The 23,968-nt window shown below is 45.8% G+C and overlaps 3 protein-coding genes across 4 annotated transcripts; 2 read left to right on the plus strand and 1 right to left on the minus strand.

The window, feature by feature from the left end:
• Positions 1 to 35: 35 nt before the first annotated feature.
• Positions 36 to 3,356, plus strand: LOC117650858 (proline-rich protein 36-like). Its single transcript, XM_034394472.1, has 3 exons — positions 36 to 290; positions 1,037 to 1,705; positions 2,552 to 3,356. Exons 1-3 carry the CDS (start codon positions 269 to 271, stop codon positions 3,199 to 3,201), a joined length of 1,341 nt encoding a protein of 446 aa, XP_034250363.1. The 5' UTR covers positions 36 to 268; the 3' UTR covers positions 3,202 to 3,356.
• Positions 3,357 to 10,263: 6,907 nt separating this feature from the next.
• Positions 10,264 to 11,771, plus strand: LOC117650733 (ubiquitin-conjugating enzyme E2 35-like). The gene is made up of 5 exons (XM_034394324.1): positions 10,264 to 10,329; positions 10,456 to 10,599; positions 10,681 to 10,766; positions 10,856 to 11,019; positions 11,282 to 11,771. Exons 1-5 carry the CDS (start codon positions 10,264 to 10,266, stop codon positions 11,437 to 11,439), a joined length of 618 nt encoding a protein of 205 aa, XP_034250215.1. The 3' UTR covers positions 11,440 to 11,771.
• A 105-nt stretch (positions 11,772 to 11,876) lies between these two features.
• On the minus strand, positions 11,877 to 20,893 carry LOC117650861. 2 transcript variants are annotated; one of them, XM_034394475.1, is made up of 4 exons: positions 19,195 to 19,920; positions 15,926 to 16,162; positions 14,791 to 14,953; positions 11,877 to 13,971 (listed from the first exon to the last, which is right to left on the minus strand). In XM_034394475.1, the coding sequence occupies exons 1-4, from the start codon at positions 19,203 to 19,205 to the stop codon at positions 13,942 to 13,944; spliced, it is 441 nt and encodes a 146-aa protein (XP_034250366.1). In that variant the 5' UTR covers positions 19,206 to 19,920; the 3' UTR covers positions 11,877 to 13,941. The 2 variants fall into 2 exon arrangements, with proteins under 2 accessions (XP_034250366.1, XP_034250368.1); XM_034394477.1 differs by lacking the exon at positions 11,877 to 13,971 and adding an exon at positions 13,980 to 14,607 and having other exon boundaries at positions 19,195 to 20,893.
• Between the last annotated feature and the right edge of the window lie 3,075 nt (positions 20,894 to 23,968).

The raw sequence follows: 23,968 nt of genomic DNA on the forward strand, positions 1-23,968 counted from the left end.
ATCTGTTGATTTTAAGCTTAAAAAAAATATTCAAACAGCACAAGACAGACCAAGGTTTTTGTTCTGTCGTTAAAATTTTATCCATTTCGCAGTTTTGAGTTGGCCGAGTGTGGCAACACTGAGTTTGCGACGGTGTTCCTGAGCTCGCCGGAACGGCGAGGTCCTTTCTCGCGCTGGTTGCCGTCGCTGCCGGTCCTCTGCCCCGTGCGCTCCCGCTCTTTTTTGGCGTTCTCTTTGGGATCTCTTTGGTTCTCTTCTTTGCTTCGTCATGCAGTCACGAGTGGAAGAAGGTATGTATCACTCGATACGTCTGTCATGAAATTTTGATATTCGGAGACAATGCTCCCCGTCGCGTCCCCAGTAAAGTCTGTCTCGCCGCCCCCCCGCCCTTTCAGACAAGCAGGTGGGCGACCATTTTGAAGCCACCTCGTGAGTTAAATGAAGTTATCCAACGCCCTAACCAGTGGTCATTTTCTTCTTTGGCGTTGCCCTGCTGCGGTCGTTATTATTTGTGTTCATGTAATGAATGACTCCAGCTCAATCCATGGACGCCAGTTTTGGCGCGTCCGTTAGCGTAGGCCTGGCCGCCTAGCCCAACCGCCCGGCGTGTAAGTGCGCCATCTCAACTGTATGCCTATACTTTCAAACTTGGCTTGCAAAAGCTTGGACCCCAAAATTGATCCTCTGCTTTTACGGTTAAATGTGAAAATTGGCGCACTTCACTGGAGCACGCACAAGCCGGGGCGAGGAGGACCATCGAGTTTGCCGGGCGGCAGCCATTGTACTTTTTTTACAAGCTTTGTTTACGTATTTTGCCGAAGAGCCAGTGCATTTGTGTGGGCAATATTTTACGTTATGGCAACGGTGTTCCATGAAGAGTGTTCCTTGAAATGGAACACCTTGGCCAAAATGTAAAATACTGCTCAAACAAATGAGCTGGCTTGTTGTCAAAATACGTAAACAAACCCGTCGGGCTTGGAAAAAAGGAGCCTCCCTTTCCCCTCCCCCTGCTCAAATTACTCTTTACTTGTTGCAGAAGCTGTGGACGATCCAGCACCCGTTGTGACGACCACCTCGCAGGTGCCCTCCTCTGCCACTGTGGCTGCAGTGTCACCCATGCCTTCAACGTCATCTGGGGCTGGAGCTGCCGCATTTATGACTCCACCTGCCACCATGATGCCATACATGCAAATGCAGCCATCTCAACCTGCTGCTGGGGCTGGAGCTTCCTTCATGCCTTCAACGTCATCTGGGGCTGGAGCTGCCGCATTCATGACTCCACCTGCCACCATGATGCCATACATGCAGATGCAGCCATCTCAACCTGCTGCTGGGGCTGGAGCTTCCTTCATGCCTTCAACGTCATCTGGGGCTGGAGCTGCCGCATTCATAACTCCACCTGCCACCATGATGCCATACATGCAGATGCCGCCATCTCAACCTGCTGCTGGGGCTGGAGCTGCCGCATTCATGACTCCACCCCGCACTGGGATGCCATTCATGCAACCTGCTGCGGCTTCTGGGCCTGGAGCTGGTGCCTTGATGACGGCTCCCTCCCCTATGCAGTTCTTTCAAATGCCGTCTCCATCCCAAGCGTCCCCTGGTCCTTTGCCATTAATGAGCCCAGTGGCTTCAACTTCTGCTGCTGGAGCTGGAGTGGCATTTATGCCAGGGACGTCTTTCATGCCAATGGCTGGCTCGAATGGTAAGTATGCATTACCCCTTCAGTTTTTTTTCTCCTTCGTGTTCATGCACCAATAACTGCTTGTTTGGCAAGATCCGGTTATGGGGTTTAGCTACCCTATTGACCTAAAAATTGCGCTTTTCCTCACCTTTATGTATGAGATTCATCTGAAATTTCTTATAAGAAAATGTCTATGTACAATTTGTATCCTGCATACGTTAAGGGGGCTCATACATGTTAAAAGCACTTTGCAAAAACTTTGTTTTGATGTAGAAGGATCAAATTTTTATTTTTTCTGTATTAAAACCATTTTAGATAGTTGAGTAAGCTTCATTTTGGCTTTAAGTAAAGTGACTTTGGACACTTTTTGGAACTTAAGTAGAAACGTTTATAAGTTTGGTTTTCCAAAGCAAGAAAAAACTATTGCAGAGAAGAAGCCCATTCTAGTCAATTCTATGACACTATTAGGGATGAGTCTCGCTGATTTTCCCCCCACAGATCTGAACAAGTATGCAAACAAAATCTTTCGAGAACCAAAATTTTAAACGTTTCTACTAGGTTTCCAAAAAGTGTCCAAAGTCACTTTACTTTATGCCAAAATGAAGCTTACTCAACTATCTAAAATGGTTTTAATACAGAAAAAATAAAAATTTGATCCTTCTACATCAAAAAAAAGTTTTTGCAAAGTGCTTTTAACATGTATGAGCCCCCTTAAGCTTTTTGAAACCCCAGAAAATCAGTAACATGACCTGTTCTCTCATGCCCTCTGCTTTTTAATCGTCATCAGTTTAAGCTTCCTCATCCCAATTCCAATCCTCCATAATACTAAACCAATTATTTAAATTTATTTTTTGTGATTTGTTTTAGGAAACGCCTTGCCATGGGAGATGGGCATGATGGGTGCGACCTTACCACGAAGGAAGCCGGGCAGACCCACCAAGGAGGAAGCCATGCGTCGTGCCAACATGGTACATGATTTTCAGCAGCGATACATGGCGATGCAGCAGCAGCAGCATCAAATGAACGCATTCATGATGCAGCAGCAACAACAGCATCAAGTCCAGAACAATCAGCAGCAGGGACCTGTGCATCAACTAGCACCAATTCACCAGCAACAACAGCATCAAGCCCAGAACAATCAGCAGCAGGGACCTGTGCATCAACTAGCACCAATTCACCAGCAACAACAGCATCAAGCCCAGAACAATCAGCAGCAGGAACCTGTGCATCAACAAGCACCAATGCACCAGCAAGAGCAAGCATCGAGCCTGCAGCAAGGACCAACTCAGCAACAGGCAGTGAACCAACAAACATCCAACGGGGAGCAGAACAAGACTCGACAGTGTTTAGTGTGCGCAGCTGAGCCCATCGACACTATCATTCCATGTGGACACTTTGTGTGTGAAGGTTGTCTTACTAATGTTATTCTTCATCACCGGGTCATTGGGCACTGCCCAGATGGGTTTTGCCGCAGGGAAGTGAAGGAGGGACAACTCATCACCCTCAGATATTCCTAAGGACTCTGGCTTTTCTTGACTGGCTACGAATATAGTGAAAGTCGAACGACTTTCATTGCACTGGATTCTCTGGCTCTTTTGCATGTTTTCTGATTTTAGCTATGGTGACTTGATTGCTAAGGTGATCATTGCATGTTTTTTTAATAAAAAGTATTATGTGGCATCAATTATTGTGTACTATATCATTTGCCTTGCTTTTCCTGGAGCAAAACACCATGAAATAAGTTGTAGAATTATTTTTGTCAGCAATGGCCTTTATTTTAAATATTGCATGGAACAACATACTGACAAGAAGTAGAAAACTGTAGGACAATATCTTTGTCTCAATACTTAGTTTGCATGTCTGACAGAAGAACACATTCCCTCTCTGGAATTCAGTGCTAGATAACATAAGAAACCCAAGTTAAGTATTGACGTAGTTGCAGCAACAGTAACCACAGAATGATGAAAAAGAGGAGAAAAGGACTAGTACATGATTGCAAGTTAAATCTACATTTTACTCAGATGAAAGTGAACTTGAGGAAAGGCGGAGTACAGAGTGTGGAATGATAATGTTAGGGATTGGCGGGGAATGAAAGGGAGACACGTCCGCACAGTTAGAGGTTTATTGCCGATTGAGTAGCCGGGTAGAAGTGCAGTTGGTGGTTTCCAGGGCGCCCAGTGCAGGGGCCAACAGAGAAGGATGGCCTGCCGCTAGGCCATAGTCGGTGACGAGAGGAACCCTTACGTTTATCCTCCTTCGGGCAGTCGCGGCTGAAGTGGCGTTTAGGCCGTGGCAAAGGAAGCAGCGCGCGCGGCCTCGTGCAGGCGCCTGCGTTGGCCGCGCAACAGGTCGCGGAGCTCGGCCACCAGCGACCGGCCCTCGGTTGCGGACGGACGGCGGCCACGCGCACGTCGGAGTCCTGGTGGGCAGCTGCGGCAGGCTACTCCTCTTGGTCGACGGCCTCCAGCCGGACGCCCGCGTTGACGGTCTCGGCGAAGGTGTCCAGCTCGCGGATGTCCCGGGGCACCTCGCGGTCGGCGAGGCCGGCGATGAAGGCCGCGCGTGCGGTTCACTGTAGCGGGTTGGACAGGCGCACCGTGCGGGGACGCGCCGACGTCGCCGTAGCCTTCCAGGATGTCCCCGCCGAAGTTCACGACGGCCTCACCTGCGGACTGATTCCGAGAGTCGTTTCCATCGCTCTGTCTCTCTCGCACCGACACGGACGCCCCCGTGAGTGCGAGAGAGACAGAGCGACGAAAACGACCCTCGGAGTCAGTCTGCTTACCGCTGCACGCGTCGGCTCAAACTCGGCCGTGGCCAGGGTGCGGCGCTGCGTTGGGTCAAAGTGCGCCTCCAAATGGGCCTGGTGCAGAGACTGCACCAGGTCGGCGGCGCGGCCCTTGAGGGCCTGCAGCAGGCGACGCGACGGCCCCGGGTCGTCCGGCTGTCAGACGTGGGTGCCACTCTCGAACTTGGCCAGGAACACCGGCCACGAGGTCCTGCCATCCAAGTCCTGGATGGCTCCCCGCTGGCGGCGGTGCTGGCCATCGACCTGCCTGGCTGAGCGCTGTTAGGGTCGGGGAGGTGGTGGCGAAGGTCTTCGCCAGCTGCTCCAGGGTGGCGGCGGCCCGGCGGTGTCCGGGACTCTGGCCGTAGCTCGCTTGGTCCCTGTCACGCCGGTCGCCTGGGCTGCGGCTCCGCTCGCGCCACGGCATGCTGAGCGCCTCCTCCGGTTGTTACTGGTGGTCGTTGCCCAGATCCCACTTCTGACACCAATGTAAATCAGGCGACTTGGTAGGGAATCAAAGGGTTTACTGGCGGGGTGGCCAGCAAGTAGCCGGCGGGTGTTAGTCGCGGGGTATTCACGGGGTGGCCTCGTAGGCAAGGGGTATCCCCTCCCGGCTGGCATGGAGGTGGAGTGGGTTGCATACGCCGCAGGCTGAAGTGCGAGCGGAGCCGCCGTGCAGCCGAGCCAAGCCGAACCAGCCAGCAAAGACGAGCCGCCGAGCCGGGCCAAAGCCGATGCCGAGGCGAAGCCGCCTTTCGATGCGATTCGAGCAGAGCTGACCCTAATCCAAATCCGACTTGCGGGCTTGCGGGCTACGTATCGCGAGGCAGAAACGTGGACATGCAGGACTTGACTGTCGATTTGGGATTGCATGGTGCTCCCTCCCTTTTTCATGTGAATAATGGTTTTTATTATCGTTGCTACCGGGTACGTGGTTATACCGCGTACTTGCGATGCACAGAATTTAGGCTTGGTTGTCCTGCACGTGGACTAGTAAGGGTTGGCGGACATTTCCAATTGAATAATGAAGTTCACAACCATGAACCAAATTTCCAACTTATTCCGTATCTTGAAGAACGGCGAATATTGATAGAAGAAGCCAAGCGATTAGATATTGCATCATTTCAGGAAATCTTTAACCATCGCAGGTCAGTAGTTAAAGGTAAAAATTGTTGACGGTTTATTTTCTGCCAATTTTTTTTACATCCAGGTCGTTGTCCTTTTAGGATTGTTGACAGCGACTTGACAAACAACCATTTGTACCGTTCTATGTTAAGAGCACGTATGGATGTGCTGCCTCAACTTCACAACCTACGTGACCTTCTGAATGCTCTTGAAAACCAGTCCTACACTTGTATTTCTGCTACAAGAAATTTCAGTGAAATACTATTCAAAGATTCAAGTAGACTGCCAAATGGATCTACTGTGCTCCTGTTCATGAGCCCAAGATGTTCTTCATTCCTTCAAATAGCCCCAGATATTTTTATTGTACAGTCGTTAATTGGCGCAAGTTATGATGTAAGCTTATTTAATGAAATTCATGTTTTTCTGGCTTAGGTAATGTGTTACTTAAAGTTTTGATTTTTGTATTTGTTATGTTTTAGCTGCTAACTATCGGCTGTCTCTGGGAAAAAAGAGTATGTGCAAATTATCTGTTACAACTCGAGTTGATCATCAATTTCTTTAAAGACCCGCCTGACATAAATTTCCGTTTCAGGTGGTATGCCTTGGATTTATTTTGATGGATGGAAGAACAGCAGCTAATTTCAACGCTGCCTTTTATCTGTTACGGACACACTTAAATACCTGGATCTTTCAGGAAGGAATTTGTGGAGAAGCCAACCCTCTCCCTAGTGCTTTTTCTAATACTTTTGGTGTACCTCTGTACCCATCTCTGTATGACTTCATACGAGTAAGTTTTTGTTTCCTTTTTCTGCTTTTTTTTTACATTTAGCAAGACACCCTACATTTTAATTTTGCAGGATGCCAAGTCATTTATACTTAATGGAGAAGTAATGCAATCACCTGAGGCTAAATATTTGCTTGGTTTGTGCTTTACATTGACACTTCTACCTTGGGATATCATGCCAGTTGGAGTTCTATTCATTCAAGCAGAATTTTGTCGGCTGCAGGGTAACAATATACAATTGTTTCTATGCATGCAAGAAATACTGCAGATGCCACATTTCTCCATATGTGCTGACAAGGACAGAACTCATTTTGGCATGTAAGCAGTCACTACAATGCCCAATTAATGCAAATGACTTTGGTTTCACAAAGTAATGCAGTCTACAATTCTTTACAGAGAACGCCTAAGGGATCAGCTGAACCGATATTTTGCAAATTTCGATGGAAATATATATGCTATCATACGTAAGTCCACTTGAAACTTCACTTAAAGTCATTGAAGTACTATTGTAAAGAAATCTTTTCCTCTGTCCAGGGTACATTGTATCTTCAACTGAAAGATCTTTAATCAAAATAGATTCCATTGGCCGGGCAGAAAGGCCACCAGCACAATCACCACCCTCATCTCTGTTAGATGACTCTACGAGTAAGCAACTCTTCAAGGATTTGATTCGTCCTCCGCTAAATGTGCAGTTATCGGTTGTCCTTTTTATGCAAGCAATGGTGGGAAAATTGAATCCATTTTTACAGTGAATCGTGGTTGAAACTTGGTTAATTGTTGTTAAACTGCGGATAAATTTGTTCCTAGTTTCTGTTGTCCAATTGGCCTCACAGCTGTATTTCTCAGTACTTGTAATAATCTGTGACCAAAAATGAAAGTTTCAACTATAATGCTGTTTTTTGTTTGTGCGTTTTGATTCCAAAAGGGAAAGGCATGAATAAAATCTACAACACAGATAACTTAACAAACCCATGTAGGGAAAAATAATCCAGTCCAAATTCAAAGGGTGAAAGGATGATACAAAAAATAGTTCAGATTTCAATTGAAATTTTATTTTGATTGTTGGGATACTTAGCATGAATTCACTGTAACATAATAGATTGGCAGGTACAAAAACAAGTTTAAACAGGACATGAGGAAATAACAATGTGGAACACATGGACAGTAAATACTCCTTTATCCATTTTGATAAAATCACCTAAAGACTCGTAAGATTAAGAAACAGATATATGTATAATTTCAGCCACTACACTGACAAAACAATACTTTTGAAGTGATTTGAATGCTGTTTTAATTTTGCTGACTGTCTGACAGCTGCAAATTTATATCATATACTCTCTTGAGGAATTGAGGGCAAGTAGTAGATCCCATATTAACAATAACTGAAGTAAGCAAAACTTCATAAGGCTTACAGCACACATTTAACCAGTGGGGCAGTGACAATGGTCGGAGAACAGCATTTTACTCTGAGTGACGTTTGCCATGAAGACATTAAAAGGACATTGGTTTATTGGAACGTGGGCATTGGGCAATACTATGTTTCCACCATTCATCCAAACCATGAAGTATACACCTTCAAACGTAAGGAAACAACCGAGAGCAAGTCTCACATATCATGTTTTGCACAATCAACGGTTCTCTTTTCTCTCTTTGGATTTAACTGAAGTTATGAGGCTCTTAGTTTTCAGCTGGGACAATCTCTTAATAAGCCAGATTGCAATAACATTTGTAATTTTGAGAATAAATTTAAACTTGACCAATTCCAGCAGGATACCAAAAAAAGCAGTCTAAGAACAAACACTAATCTGGTGGAGTTGTCAACCAAGTAGCAAAGACAGCCATCTATTCAATAGTAGAGACAGCAAATAAATTAAATGAAAACACCAGAAGAATATTTTAGAGAATGAATACCTCTTCTTATCCTTCATTCAAAATAAGGACCGGTAAATAGACATTTCAAACCTCAAAGAGAGCTTTTAAAGACAGTCTATTTTGACTAACAGAATATATAAGGTTTCAAAAGTTAAATTCATCTACACATATCAAGAAATCAAGAAATATTTTGGAAAAATTCTACAAACATTACACCAGAATTAGTGAAAAGGTACGTCAAGTAAATGGAACAAAACAGTCTCCCTTCAAGTATACCTCAGTTGTGTTTTATGAACTGAACTCACTAGAATTAACAATTAAAGGCTCTTTCAGACACTACAATAAACTGATTGTTGGAAAAAGAAATACTACGAAATAAGTAAAATTCTGGGAAGGTACTTTTAAGAAAAATACTGGGATGATTTTCACACATTAAAAGTTGCAACAATGGGGGTTAACACAGTAGTGTGAAAAAAAAAGGACGAGAAAATGAATGAAATCAAGTGATGAGGCATTACATGACCTTGATCAAAGGCCCATTTACTACAGATACAAAAAAAGGAATTTTTACGGTATTGCATGTGTTGTACAATACTGGCTTTACTTCTGGCAATGACAGGATGTTGGGAAAGAGCTGTTCACACTTGATTTTTTTCGAATGTGCCTGCCCCTCATATCAGGGATCAAACCACTCCCTGAGAAATGAGACAGAGCACTATTAATCCAAGAATCACAAATGCATAGAGTATTTTTAAACATGGTCTTGCAGACCCTTCTGCGCGTTCCATTGATCAGGAAATAATAACTCCTACTCATGTGTTTCTCTTTCTTGGACCCTGGTAAAGCACACTTTTTCTTGAGAGGCTTTAAAATAATTGACCCTAACAAAAACATCCACTGACGCTCATGGGTGGTCAGACTCCAAAAATTATCAAATATCTTGTTTCTTTCGTCTATGGTGAGCTTGGGAATTTCGCATCTTGAACAGATCTGCGCGCAAGGACTTTTCAGGTGCCGTCCATCCTTTAGTTTGCTAATGACAGTTCCATAATGGCCATTGGACACACTCAGCCCCAACGCTGCTGCCTTCATTTTCACATGAAGAGATCTTGGATGCTCGACAGTCTTCAGACAACGACACACAGTCAGGAAGTCAGCCGGTGGCTGAGGCTTAAAGATACTTTGTACACTTGACAATATTCCAGCAGAAACTGCAATGTGACAAAACAAAGTAAATCAAAATGAAGATGTGAGGATAGCACTTTGAAATATACTTTATAAATATATACCATCTTTCAGCTCCAAGTTGTGCCCGGGACTATGGTCACAAGCGGAACATTGATGTCCTTTTAAGTCCTCTGCTTCCCAAACCGACTGACACAGCACTAGAATAGAGAACACGAACAAACAGGATTGCCTTCGGCTATGGAGGATGGAGGACAGCTCTATTCGGCAATAACCTTACTCTGCCTTACTCACAGTCAACTCTATGTACAGCCGATAAAGCCGATTCGTATTCGGAGGAAACTTCTCCCGGCATTTTTTTAAATGAAAAAGGTATTATTTCCGAGAAACTTGAGATCCAAAAGAAACTTAATCCTTGCCCGACTAAAGGTGATTGAAATGAAATCTTGAGTTATTGTACTGCTATATACTGCTAGCAGTACACAGTAAAAGCTTTTCTTATTCGTTTTATCTTCTCCTGCTCCTCCAGGGAGTACAACAAAACAGGTGTGGAATAAGTAGAGAGTAACGAAAGCGTCCCTAAGCTGCTATTTATCGAAAATGAAAACAAATCATCCACAAGTTAAACGTGCCGTTGTTAACGTAGATTTTCAGGGAGCAGTTTTTCTTTAATTTCTGCGGTTTGGAATTGGCAGAACTGGATCGGGGCCACGAAACAAAAGAAGGCGTCTCACTCGGCCGTAAAAAGCGTCGCTTTCTCTCTCTCATGCTCCCGCCCTTTTCGTCGTGCTCACGTATCTTCGCCTTTGCTCTATAAACGCTAAAATGGCACCAGAACCAACAGTTAATATGCAAAGACGCATTATGCGTGATATCACGGACATATCTAAGGTAAGGGTAGGGTAATATTTGGACCTTAGCTTGTACACTTCAAGCTCAAGGGCCACCCGCATAGCAGTCCCTTTTCGTGACTGAGCTTCTTTATGTATTCCTCTAAGAAGTATTTGCACTTTTCAGATGGAAAGTGATTACATACTGATTGATGGAGACCACCTAAACTACATTAAGGTTGTGATCACGGGGCCACCATCCAGCCCATTCGAAGGGGGCATCTTTGAGGTAACACTCGATTTGCATAAATTCCCAGCGAAACCACCAAAGGTAAATACTTTCCAATGTTTCTGAACAGTACCAAGACAGTAAATGATAAAGTGTATTATGATGATTTCTTCTTTGTTTTAGGTTGTCTTTGAAACTCCGGTATTCCATCCAAATATTTGTCCTTATGAAGGCAAAGTCTGCATGAACATTTTGAATCCCACTGAATGGTAAGAAATTGCAATTTTGTTTAAAAACCTGTCGTCTTTATTGCTTGTTAAAACTGTGCTATTAGTATTTCACTATCTTATTTCTCTAGGGCTCCTGCAACCAGACTGGTGCAGATCCTTGAGGCGGCAAGGTCGCTCCTTGACCAGCCTAACGCTGCCTCGCCCCTGAATGGGTCTGCCGCATGCATGCTCAGGATGAATCAAAACATGTATGTGGACACCATTCGAGCTTGGACCCATGTGTTTGCAGGAGGTAGGTTTGTCTTTTTTCTTTGTTTCAAAGAGAGAAATGGTATTAAAATAAGATTTTTATACCAACCAGTCAGTACATATAATTTTAAACCATGAAAATTCAAACGTCACTAAATTAAATAACCACTCCTCTTGTCCTTCATGGCCAGACACACAACCGTAAGGGAAGGGTCACACAGTTGTTTTCAAAATGATTGCTAATGACAAGTGCCTCTTCAAATGCTGCATTTAGTCTGATCTCTTCTTTGTTATCTCTATTTCAGGTGATGGGAGCAGAGTTCCACAACACATGTTGGACCTTATGAACCAAGCCACTGAGAGACTGCATATTACAAAAGCTAAGGCACTTCGACTCTTGACTAGACATGAATGGATTCCTAATCGTTTGACCCGCCGTTCATCGGAAGATGAATCTGACTAATTTTGTTGTCTTTTGTTTGGGTCTGATGCGGATGTTGGTTTGTTTGTACAATGGCATTCTATATCTTAAAAAACAATTATGTTGTCTGATATTGGCTTGTGGATGTTGGTTTGTACAATGGTATTCTGTATCTAAAAACAATACTTTCATTTCTTGTCTGATGTTGGCTTGTACAATGGTATTCTGTATCTAAAAAACAATACTTTAATTTCTTGTCTGATATTGGTTTGTGGATGTTGGTTCGTACGATGGTATTATGTATCTAATGAAAAAATACTTAAATTTCTTGCAATACAGCCAATCATTTTGTAGCATTAATTCTTTGTGCTATATTTACCCTACTATTCCTGGACATCAGTGAACTCCGCCAAATGTGGCTTTGAATCACACATGAGCCAGTAAGAGAGTTCTTAAGATACAAAGGGATGATATAAGGCAAAAATCTTAATTGGTTTTAAGCAACTGCCTTTATTTTCAATAACAGGAACACAAACTAACAAACAGGAGAAATCAGGACTTGTGTGTCATAAAAAGACACAAAACAGTAAGACAAAATTTGAAAACATTGGAAGATCCAAGTTAGAAAATGCCTTGGTAAATGGAACATACATTTTGTTTAATTACAATCTAGGATAGGGAGAGTTCCTAAATATTTCACAAAGACAAGATATTCAAATGCAGTAAAACTTTTGTTTCCAAAAATATAAACTGACAAAAGACCATAACATTATTGGAATAGGCTCCCATGGCATCATGTGACTGACACTTTACAATACTCCAGAAAATTTTGAGATCAATCCAAGGGCAGTCTACACAGAAAGCAATCTATGAGAGTTTGAAAAAGGGCGTTCACACAGACCAAAGCAGCTGTATGTCTGTCTATGCTTACAGTGCATCAACGAATGTTCCTTTGGCTGCGAAGTACACATATTCTATTCTACTTTCAACAACTTACAGGTATCACATCAAATATTCTAGGTAAACAAATGTTTAAAACATGTAAGTGGAACAAAATACAGTGTTTTTGCAAATCTTCAGGGTTGGAACTCTCTTAACAGAAAAATTCGGACTTGGTCTCATTTAAAGTCAACATCTAAAGCAAAAGGTGGTAAAACTCAAAGGAAAGCACAAGATCACATCCAGCCTTCAAAGAAATATAGACTGATTACTTCAAACCTCAACATGAAGTGATAAATAATTTGTATGCCAGAACTCAGTGTCACTACAAAATAGAAAATGACCCAAATTTAAAGCAATTAGTTAGGGTTAAACCAGACAAAATACACTCATCCTAAACTCATTCTAACAGAGAAATTTCTTTAAGGCCATGGCAACATTATAGAATTACCAGCAAGACTATTAAATAGGAAATCCTGGACAAGAGAATATGCACGACACGAACCTTGCAATGTAAGCTAAAGATTTAGGAAAAGCAGCATAGAAACCAAAATGAACCTTAATCATGCATAACATGAAAGCAGGTCTGACAGCCGGACAGGTTAGTAACTCTGGTACTTTGGACAGGACATGGGGAACCCTTTTTGGGGAACAATTTCATGCCAGCTTTAATGTTCAGTGCGAAACCTGATTCTTTTAAAAATAATTATGGTCCCATTAAGAGGCAAAATTATTTAACCAATAGATGATGTTATTGTTTCCAATGGCTCCCACCTTTAACAGTTAAATTATTTTAAAATGTTCTAATTGGTACGAGTCGGTTCAACATTGCGTTTTACCGCCATATAATTTAGCTCAGAGAGTTACAGGCCCCCGACCCTTTTGTAGTGGTAATAACACACATCAAGCCAAACTATCAAAGGTCAACAGCTCAAACCATCAACTTTACAAATTCCATGCCAAAAAATGGTCAACAAAACCATGAACCATCTCCAGAAAAGGCAAAAGCCACAGGTAAATAAAGCAACTGAACAAAAATAACATTTCAGAATGAAAAGCGGATAGGAAAGCAAGTGGAAGAAACTTAAGCAAACCATGCTCCATGAGACACGTTTGAGTCACTTGAGACACTTGTCCTTTTGCCACATCTCCTATCTTAAACCTATCAGACAAAGATTTTCATAAACATTTGTTGGCACATTCCAAATGGTCTCCATGTATCTGCACGTTGAACCAAACCACGTTGACGCACCACATTGGCTAGAAGAAACATGAAATTCTCACTGCTACCACACCTAGCAGGATAAGGCACAGCAATTAATGGAAGACTGTGCACATGGACAGCACCGCTCCAACTAGTGCTTTAGAGTTGTCCATTAAAGAGCCTAATAAACTAAAGTACACATTAGAGAGATACATTTCATTACATTTGTAAACAGAGTTACTATGACTGTGGCTAGCACCAACGTCACTTTGAAATGGTTATTGTTGAGGAAATTGATGATAGTCAAAAAACCAATGTAAGAAAGATACACTGCTTAAATTATCAAACCCATATCTCTTCTACCCATGGTAAAGCAGTTTCTGTTCCGAGGCTTTCCTTACTCATGAAGACAGTCGTTGTGCAGGGCCACCCTGCAAACACATGAAAAGTGGATTCACTTTGTAGCCCTCAACGTTCACAAAATTTGGGACAATATGCCCAGCAAGGCAACCTACTCTCATACTTAGGAGATGACAACTTTCAATAATGTATAGTGTAAATTTGACTAATATACTACAAAATTAATAATTACTACACCATGACGTATTTCCACCACTTGCCTTGAAGGCAAAATATACAGGGCAACTAAATAAATACCATAAATGGATTGATGTTGGGGCAATCATGCTGACCACTCAAAAACAATAATTTGAATAAAAAAACAAGAGAAACAAACTTTTTATACTGAAATAGATGGGAAAGGTAGTGTAACTTCTTGAGGCAAGTGATGTATGGCCCATTCAGTGAATCCTGTCCTTGCGGCGACCCTTTGCTATGTAGGCCTTTTCTTGGTGCCATCATGAGTGTGGCAAACAGCCTCGAAACAACGAGCAAAACAAAGGATCGAACCCTTATAACGCACCGGAACAGCACTCGGACAATGAGGCCCCCAGTGGGGCTGTGGCTGTTTACCTTTCCTTTGAGGGCGGCGAGGACAGGGTTCACTGATTGCACCATAATATCCATCCATTGATGTTTATTTAATTACTTGTTATCATCTTAGACACCTTAAGGTGGAAACAAACAAACACCAAATTTGTTAGCTTGCTGCAGACATTCTTCCAACCAATTGTAATCAGAACGCATGATTAAAGAGACAAAACTATAGAAAATTCACAGACAGTGCTAAAGACAGTTATTGGACTAAAGAGAAAGAAACATGACTGCATTGAACTGAAATAGGTACTTACTTTATCTTGATACAAGGCCCATCCGACAACAATAACTTCAGACAAGCTGATCCGTCTGATATCCCGAAGTTGAAAATTCCTGCTGACTGGAGGCGCCGGGAGCCGAGGCAGCAGCAGTTCGAAAGGCATCAAGTGGCAGATCCGCAAGTCCCATTTCATGGCACTGTTAGAGAAAAAAAACGTTTAGTGACCAGGAAACAGATAGCTAGAAAGGGTTAGGTGAGCCTATTGCACTAGGACCCAGGAACGCGTCGGCCACGCTTTGAGTCTATTTTCATCAAACACAACGACACGGCTTGAGAGGTACAACACATGAATCATAAATATGCACTCGTGCACGAAAGATAACTTAGACAACAAGAAAAGATTCCATTGCATTCTGCCAGTGCATTCTGCCAAATTCATTCCACGAAGTAAACAAAACAATGCGTGAGGGGCCAGCGGCATGAGAAATAATGAGTTCAGGCCCAGGCGCGAGAATAACATATTTCTCATAGGAAAACCGATCCGGCAAGTCGGATTCCGCTCGGGCCGAGCGGCTCGGCCTCGGCTCGGCATCGGAAAGCGCTCGGCTCGGCCCGGCTCGGCTCGTCTTTGCTGGCTGGTTCGGCTTGGCTCGGCTGCAGGGCGGCTCCGCTCGCACTTCAGCCTGCGGCGTATGCAACCCACGCCACCTCCATGCCTGCCGGGCTTGGGATAATGCATAGTTGCCGGGCGCTGAGGAAGGCACATCTGCTTCTGGTCAGTCCCCATGCTTCACTGCAAGTTTGCTGCCCACAAATTTGTCAAGTCGTTTTGATTGCCATGGCAAGTATTGACCAGAAATCTTCAAAAGCTTTCCCAATTTCGGCCAGCTGGGGAGTGTTTCTGACCCAAGCTTGCCGTCTTTTTTGGCATTCAAAACGCGGCTTGCCAAATTTGTGGTGAGCAAACTTACCAGGGTCTCAGTCATGCTGGCGGAGGCTCGCAGGCCTGCAGACCTGAGTCCGATTCCGAGGATCGTTTTCGTCACTCCATCTCTCTCCGGAAACAACCCATGAAAACGAGAGAGACAGAGACAGAAAATGACCCTCGGGATCGCACTCCTGATGCAGCCCCGGCCGCTCAGTGTCTGTATTTCGAACGGGTTGCTTACCAGCGAGGCAAGATGTGTCGGAGGAAGATTCCCGGCACCGTTCCACAAAACCACATCTGAATCTGTGAATTGTTGGTACTCTTCTCGTCTCGAGATAACGCGTCCCAGCAGAGGGTGGTCTGGGGAGAGCTGCATCTGAATGTGAACCGAGGCACCTCTCGTCTTCCCCAGCCGCGTCGCCGCCAATCCTCACTGCAGAGCCAAAGTTGACCAGACCAGGGAGTGACCAGCATTTCCCTGAAACAGTAGAAAGTTTTAAAAGCATCGCGGAAACGTGACGGGCGGGACCAAGCAGTGGGGGGCAAACACACAAGTGCAAAACAGCAATGGAGGAAGAGCTAACCCTCTTCTCTTTGAACGGTATTCGAACCCGCTGACTGATTCCGAGAGTCGTTTTCGTCGCTCCGCCACTCTCGCACCTACACGTGACGCCCAGTGAGTGCGACAGCGACAGGGCGACTAAAACGATTCTCGGAATTAGTCAACAGGCTGCAGAGTAGAGACACTCCACAGTCCTTGCGCAAGAAAAGCAGTGACCTCCTCCCTGCTGGGCCCGCTGCCATGCCTTCATGGCACCCAGGGCGCATGTGCATTTCGGTGTGCATAACGCACGGATGCCCAACGAGGCGTCCTCGCTTTGAGTACATCCATTGCGGAACATGCAAAAACAGCGTATTGAAGCCAGTTTGCCTTACTTGGCGAGGCAGGCGGATAGAGTGCAGTCGGAAGGAAAGGAATGCCCTCAGACCGCGCGTGCGTAATAGCGACATGTGCGAAGTACGGGCGGAGGAACTCACCTGGGCTCCCACTCACCAGCGCACCGCGAGCCCCCGAAACTTAGGCAGGCAGCCTCTCGGGGAGTCGAAAGCCTGGCCTAGTCCAGAGGCTCGAAGCCGGTGCGCAGGAAGACGAGGGCCCTTGCCATTGGCCAACCGGCCCTCCCACATAGCTTTACAAAGGTAGTACATGGGAGTAAAGCGAAAAGTGTGTGTTTGTGGGGGGGGGGCGGACTTCCCACATTCGTTGTTGAAAATTTGAACACATTCCACATTGAGGTGGCAAATACTCCTGTAAGTAGGCAGCGCACGCGGCAGATGCAGCAGAAATCTTGCACACTCCCACAATCAGTGTGAACAAAATGTTACAGTAGGTTTCCTCTCCGCAGAAAGGCTTTATACATAAGAAATTCCTTTTAAAGAGGCTGCGGTAATCAGGTTTAGTGCGCGCTCCACCGCACGAAAGCTGCCGGGCCAGCGCAAGACCTCGCCGTCAACGGACCATGAACTCGAGAGCCGTCAGGGTAGGCAGCCAGCCAGCCACCAGTCCGACGCGTGTTGTGCGGGTCGGCCTACCCTGCCTTTGCAGGCGCTTACGGAGCCGATGCTCAGGCATGGTTAGGGCCGCGGTGACAAACAAGAAACAATCTCATAATGTTGAATGGCGATATCAGTGGCTGGAAGGCGAGCCGCTTCTGGGTCCTCGCGAGAACACCGCCGGCGAGGTAATGCTGCTACAGCGCGGGCAAGGATTTGGATTGCGATGTTCATCGATCACGCGTCTCATGAGTGGCCTCGCATCACCCAAATCACATCTAGAGCCTCCACTGCGGTTTGTCACGTTCATGGCGACAGGTAGGACAAGTTGCGCCAGTGCGTATGCGACGCCCACGGTGATGGCTTTGTCCTGGAGTGGGACGCCGCGGCGAGGCGGTGGCGGGTCCGGTGCGGTCTCCACCGACCCGGCCTCCACGTACTCCGCGTCCTTCCCGGACTCACCACGTTTGCGCCGCGTCTACCTGAGTGGCTCACGAAAGTGACCATTAGCGCCGGGGCCGGCCCATAAGTGGCTTGATTAAGGGAGTCGGGGGCACCCTACAAAATGCCTATTTGCGCCGATCTGTCAAGCTGGTTGCCTACCCTGTTGGTGTTAGGCGCTAAGACTAAGGCACTTCCAACATAAAAAAGATAATCGTACATGCCAGACACCTGCAGCAAAGCGAAGTCAAGTCTCTCTCTCTCTCTCTCTCTCTCTCTCTCTCTCTCTCTCTCTCTCTCTCTCTCTCCTCTCTCTCTCTCCTCTCTCTCCCTCCCCCTGAGGCACTCGCCTCCCTTGCTTGTTAGGGTAAGAGTCATTGATCCAGCCATTGATCGATCAAAAATATAAAAACAAACTGCACTGTCACCAAACTGCACTGTCACCACGACGGAACTTCCGCTGACGGTGATCGGTGCGCTCGCTCGGCTCGGCTTGGCCGGCTTGGTCGGCCACGCGTCCGTGTGTCCGCTGGCTGACCGGCCGGCCGTCCTCCACCCAGCGCAAGTGGGCTAATCTCGAGGCCAATCCCGCCACGTGCACAACGCATTTATTCTCGCCCCCCAAAGTCAGCCAGGTGTGCGGCGCAAATGGGGGTCGGCCTCGTTCCCCCGATTCCCAGAGGCCGCCCAAGGCTGCCCAAGGCTGCCCAAGGCTGCCCAAGGCTGCCCAAGGCTGCCCAAGGCTGCCCAAGGCTGCCCAAGGCTGCCCAAGGCTGCCCAAGGCTGCCCAAGGCTGCCCAAGGCTGCCCAAGGCTGCCCAAGGCTGCCCAAGGCTGCCCGCGATGACCGCCTGGTCCTGGAGGGTGGCTCGGGATGCTACGGATGCGGAGCCGCTGCTGCCTCTTCTGCCACCACACTGCCCGCTGACCGCGCATGTGCTAACCGCACTGACTGGTACCTACGTCTACACATGCTCGGCACTCGTTCAGGAGGACTCTCTGAGCTCGCCTCGGGCCTCCGAACGCATCTCCATGAGAAGCCATTTCAAAAACCACGCCAATGAAACAGCACTGAAACTGCTTCCTTGACAGCAATCCCCCTACATCCGCATGCGGGGAATCCCCTCGCCAAAAAAAAAAAAAAAAAAACTGAAATGAAGAAATGAGTGACTTTGCCTCGCTGCGCCGACGTGTAGGCAACCAAATGCTCATCAGCATCTCAGGCTTGTCTAGCAGACCGCCTGCAGACGGACTGGCCCGTTTGTAAAAGATCGGCCTTTACTCTATTCCCGACATTGCATTGGAACATACGACAGTTCCCCGTGCAGTTTGACAGGAGAGGCTCGTCGCAAGGGCCTCGTTAATGGAATTGTCAGGCTTCTACACTCATGTCTTGCAACCCACTGGGCGCGCAAAAGTCGACCCCCCCCCCCCCCGCCCCATTTTAACGCACCGCGGCATCGATTTCTGATACGCTGCCGACAGTACGAATTCAAAAAGCCCGCCGGACACTCACCAAACTGACATCCGGGGCGCTGACTGATGAATTTCTCATACCACTGCCGCAGTAGCCTCGCAGTCGCTTCCGCGGGGGATCCGGGAGGTTCGGGCGGGCGCCCGAGAGGGCCTGTCACTCGGCGAGATCACAAATAAAAAAAAACTAAAAAGAAACTAAAAATAAATATTTTAATTATTTATTTATGATTTTTTTGTCTTTGACGCAGCTCGGTGTCTCCTCCATCACCAGAGCTCCGCCCCCCGACAGAAAAAAAATAGGTTTTAATAGTTTTAAATAATAGTTAATTGTGTCGGCCCTTTGCCAGGAGGCGAACTGAGCCATCCCCGATCAACTGTGCAAAATTATTTGCAAGAGAAATTAACTGCTCAAAACCGAATTATTTTCATTGTAAATTACAAGGCTAAAGATAAGCACACTTGATCTACTTAAAAAACAGGGTTTTTGGATGTTATACAAAACAAAAAGAATGTTGCACTCTTGTTCTAAAACTAGATTTGTTTTAGATAATGTGTGCTAATAAGTAACGGGCTCATCTCATTTCAAGGAAATGCAGAAAAGATACAAACTTTAATACAATGCAAAGAAAATTGAAGCATGAATTTACAGATATACAATGCAAAGAAAAATTAATGCTTGAATTTACAGTTATACAATGCAAAGGAAAACTAATGCTTGAATTTACCGTTATACAATGCAAAGAAGGAATTTACAACCACGACAAGTGAAGTGAACAAAAGATAAATTAAAATGAACATAAAATAGAGATCTCAAGGCAAATAAAATTAAAACTAAATACAGGTACAATTAACAATCACAGATTCGGTAGAGTTGAGTTCTGGGCCCATAACCTGCAGCAGGGTGCTTGTCAATCACGTGGCGAGTGAATCTGGGAGAGTAACGTACTCGATAGATTCAGCAAACAAAAGAACAGATTTATTCCAGGGGGCTTAATTTTATAATCAGTGTTATTGGCAGTCAATGCATATTTACAGTAAAACAGTGTAGCCAACTTATGAAAGACAAACTATGAGTCTATTTACACGGGAGCAGACGGTATTAATATTTACAACATTACCGGATGCTTACTGAAAACTATGCAATGATGCAGTAAGCATAAGCTCACAATCTCTACTCTTGATTGGTAAGAGAAAGTTATATTAATTTTTCTTGCGTGTAGCATTTTGAAATATTTTAATGATTTCCTCATAAATAAACAAGACTACCGGTTTGCTTACATCATAAACTTTAGTTGCACAAGTCAAGCCCTTATCTTTTTTGAGGGAGACAGCACCATTTTAAAACAAACTTTGTAGTAGGAGCACCTCTCAACCTAATTATTTTAATGACAAATACTTATAATGGTTTAAAATTGAATTTGGCAGACCTGCAGAGCTGTTTTGGCGCTTGCATAAATTGCCCAAGGTGGTCCTGCGTTACTTACAAGTGGTTCCACAATTTATGCAAGTCACAGAGTGTGACCAAGGAAGCTCAAAGACGACCAAAAGGCGATTTTCGCAAAAGTAAATGTTGGCAGCCCTGCAGGGCTGTTCTTGCGCTTGCATCAATTGCCCGGGGTGGTCACTTCTCACTTTCAAGTGGTTCCTCAATTTATGCAAGTCACAGAGTGTGGCCAAGACAGCTGCAGGACGACCGAAAGGCGATTTTCGCAAAAGTGAATGTTGGCAGCCCTGCAGGGCTGTTCTGGCGCTTGCATAAATTGCCCGGGGTGGTCACTTCTCACTTTCAAGTGGTTCCTTAATTTATGCAAGTCACAGAGTGTGACCAAGACAGCTGCAAGACGACCAAAAGGCGAGTTTCGCAAAAATGAATAGTGGCAGCCCTGCTGCGCTGTCCTGGCGCTTGCATAAATTGCCCGAGGTGGTCCTGAGTTACTTGCAAGTGGTTCCACAATTTATGCAAGTCACAGAGTGTGACCTAGATAGCTGCAAGACGACCAAAAGGCGACTTTCGCGAAAGTGAATGTTGGCAGCCCTGCAGCGCTGTTCTGACGCTTGCATAAATTGCCCGAGTTGGTCCTGAGTTACTTTTAAGTGGTTCCACAATTTATGCAAGTCACATAGTGTGACCAAGGCAGCGCCAAGACGACCAAAAGACGATTTTCGCAAAAGTGAATGTTGGCAGCCCTGCAGGACTGTTCTGGCGCTTGCATAAATTGCGCGGGGTGGTCACTTCTAACTTTCAAGTGGTTCCTCAATTTATGCAAGTCACAGAGTGTGGCCAAGACAGCTGCAGGACGACCGAAAGGCGATTTTCGCAAAAGTGAATGTTGGCAGCCCTGCAGAGCTGATTTGGCGCATGCATAAATTGCCCTAGGTGGTCCTGAGTTACTTACAAGTGGTTCGACAATTTATGCAAGTCGCAGAGTGTGACCAAGGCAGCTCCAAGACGACCAAAGGCGATTTTCGCAAAAGTGAATGTTGGCAGCCCTGCAGGGCTGTTCTGGCGCTTGCATAAATTGCCCGGGGTGGTCACTTCTCACTTTCAATTGGTTCCTCAATTTATGCAAGTCACAGAGTGTGACCAAGACAGCTGCAAGACGACCAAAAGGCGATTTTCGCAAAAGTGAATGTTGCCAGCCCTGCAGAGCTGTTTTGGCGCTTGCATAAATTGCCCTAGGTGGTCCTGAGTTACTAACAAGTGGTTCCACAAATTATGCAAGTCACAGAGTGTGACCAAGGAAGCTCAAAGACGACCAAAAGGCGATTTTAGCAAAAGTGAATGTTGGCAGCCCTGCAGGGCTGTTCTGGCGCTTGCATAAATTGCCCGGGGTGGTCACTTCTCACTTTCAAGTGGTTCCTCAATTTATGCAAGTCACAGAGTGTGACCAAGACAGCTGCAAGACGACCAAAAGGCGAGTTTCGCAAAAATGAATAGTGGCAGCCCTGCTGCGCTGTCCTGGCGCTTGCATAAATTGCCCGAGGTGGTCCTGAGTTACTTGCAAGTGGTTCCACAATTTATGCAAGTCACAGAGTGTGACCTAGATAGCTGCAAGACGACCAAAAGGCGACTTTCGCGAAAGTGAATGTTGGCAGCCCTGCAGCGCTGTTCTGACGCTTGCATAAATTGCCCGAGTTGGTCCTGAGTTACTTTTAAGTGGTTCCACATTTTATGCAAGTCACAGAGTGTGACCAAGGCAGCGCCAAGACGACCAAAAGACGATTTTCGCAAAAGTGAATGTTGGCAGCCCTGCAGGGCTGTTCTGGCGCTTGCATAAATTGCCCGGGGTGGTCACTTCTCACTTTCAAGTGGTTCCTTAATTTATGCAAGTCACAGAGTGTGGCCAAGACAGCTGCAGGACGACCGAAAGGCGATTTTCGCAAAAGTGAATGTTGGCAGCCCTGCAGGGCTGTTCTGGCGCTTGCATAAATTGCCCGGGGTGGTCACTTCTCACTTTCAAGTGGTTCCTTAATTTATGCAAGTCACAGAGTGTGACCAAGACAGCTGCAAGACGACCAAAAGGCGAGTTTCGCAAAAATGAATAGTGGCAGCCCTGCTGCGCTGTCCTGGCGCTTGCATAAATTGCCCGAGGTGGTCCTGAGTTACTTGCAAGTGGTTCCACAATTTATGCAAGTCACAGAGTGTGACCTAGATAGCTGCAAGACGACCAAAAGGCGACTTTCGCGAAAGTGAATGTTGGCAGCCCTGCAGCGCTGTTCTGACGCTTGCATAAATTGCCCGAGTTGGTCCTGAGTTACTTTTAAGTGGTTCCACATTTTATGCAAGTCACAGAGTGTGACCAAGGCAGCGCCAAGACGACCAAAAGACGATTTTCGCAAAAGTGAATGTTGGCAGCCCTGCAGGGCTGTTCTGGCGCTTGCATAAATTGCCCGGGGTGGTCACTTCTCACTTTCAAGTGGTTCCTCAATTTATGCAAGTCACAGAGTGTGACCAAGACAGCTGCAAGACGACCAAAAGGCGTTTTTGGGAAAGTGAATGTTGGCAGCCCTGCAGCGCTGTTCTGACGCTTGCATAAATTGCCCGAGTTGGTCCTGAGTTACTTTTTAAATGGTTCCACAATTTATGCAAGTCACAGAGTGTGTCCAAGACAGCTCCAAGGCGACGAAAATGGCATTTTCCGTATGAGTGAATGTTGGCAGCCCTGGAGAGCTGTTTTGGCGCTTGCATAAATTGCCCGAGGTGGTCCTGAGTTACTTACAAGTGGTTCCACAATTTATGCAAGTCACAGAGTGTGACCAAGGCAGCTCCAAGACGACCAAACGGCGATTTTCGCAAAAGTGAATGTTGGCAGCCCTGCAGGGCTGTTCTGGCGCTTGCATAAATTGCCCGGGGTGGTCACTTCTCACTTTCAAGTGGTTCCTCAATTAATGCAAGTCACATTATGTGGCCAAGACAGCTCCAAGACGGCCAAAAGGCGATTTTCGCAAAAGTGAATGTTGGCAGCCTTGCAGGGCTGTTCTGGCACTTGCAAAAATTGCCCCGGGGCGGTCACTTCTCACTTTTAAGGGGTTTCCACAATTTATGCAAGTCACAGAGTGTGGCCAAGACAGCTGCAAGACGACCACAGGGGATTTTCGCAAATGTGAATGTTGGCAGCCCTGCAGCGACCTTTTGGTACTTGCATAAATTGCCAAAGGGGGGCCTGAATCAATTTCATGGGGTCCTAGAATTTATGCAACGACGAATGGCGTTTTTGGTTGGTTTTTATTTTTATATAGTCGGTTCTGCTAAGCTGAGTTTTTTTGGGCCCAAAAATTTTTTTGGGCCCAAAAATAACACACGTTCTTTCGTG

The sequence above is a fragment of the Thrips palmi genome, unplaced genomic scaffold (assembly GCF_012932325.1).
Source record: "Thrips palmi isolate BJ-2018 unplaced genomic scaffold, TpBJ-2018v1 HiC_scaffold_5, whole genome shotgun sequence".
Lineage (NCBI taxonomy): Eukaryota > Metazoa > Arthropoda > Insecta > Thysanoptera > Thripidae > Thrips > Thrips palmi.

Bases quoted from the DNA above. Each gene is read 5' to 3' on its own strand.
- LOC117650858 (XM_034394472.1), top strand. From the start codon at position 269: ATGCAGTCACGAGTGGAAGAAG. The intron at 291-1,036 runs GTATGTATCACT...TACTTGTTGCAG, and splicing joins GCAGTCACGAGTGGAAGAAG to AAGCTGTGGACGATCCAGCA. The intron at 1,706-2,551 runs GTAAGTATGCAT...GATTTGTTTTAG, and splicing joins GCCAATGGCTGGCTCGAATG to GAAACGCCTTGCCATGGGAG.
- LOC117650733 (XM_034394324.1), top strand. From the start codon at position 10,264: ATGGCACCAGAACCAACAGTTAATATGCAAAGACGCATTATGCGTGAT. The intron at 10,600-10,680 runs GTAAATACTTTC...TCTTTGTTTTAG, and splicing joins TCCCAGCGAAACCACCAAAG to GTTGTCTTTGAAACTCCGGT. The intron at 11,020-11,281 runs GTAGGTTTGTCT...TCTCTATTTCAG, and splicing joins GACCCATGTGTTTGCAGGAG to GTGATGGGAGCAGAGTTCCA.
- LOC117650861 (XM_034394475.1), bottom strand. The intron at 14,954-15,925 runs GTAAGCAACCCG...TTTCTCTAACAG, and splicing joins CGACACATCTTGCCTCGCTG to TGCCATGAAATGGGACTTGC. The intron at 13,972-14,790 runs GTAAGTACCTAT...ATGTGTTTGCAG, and splicing joins GGGCCTTGTATCAAGATAAA to GGTGGCCCTGCACAACGACT.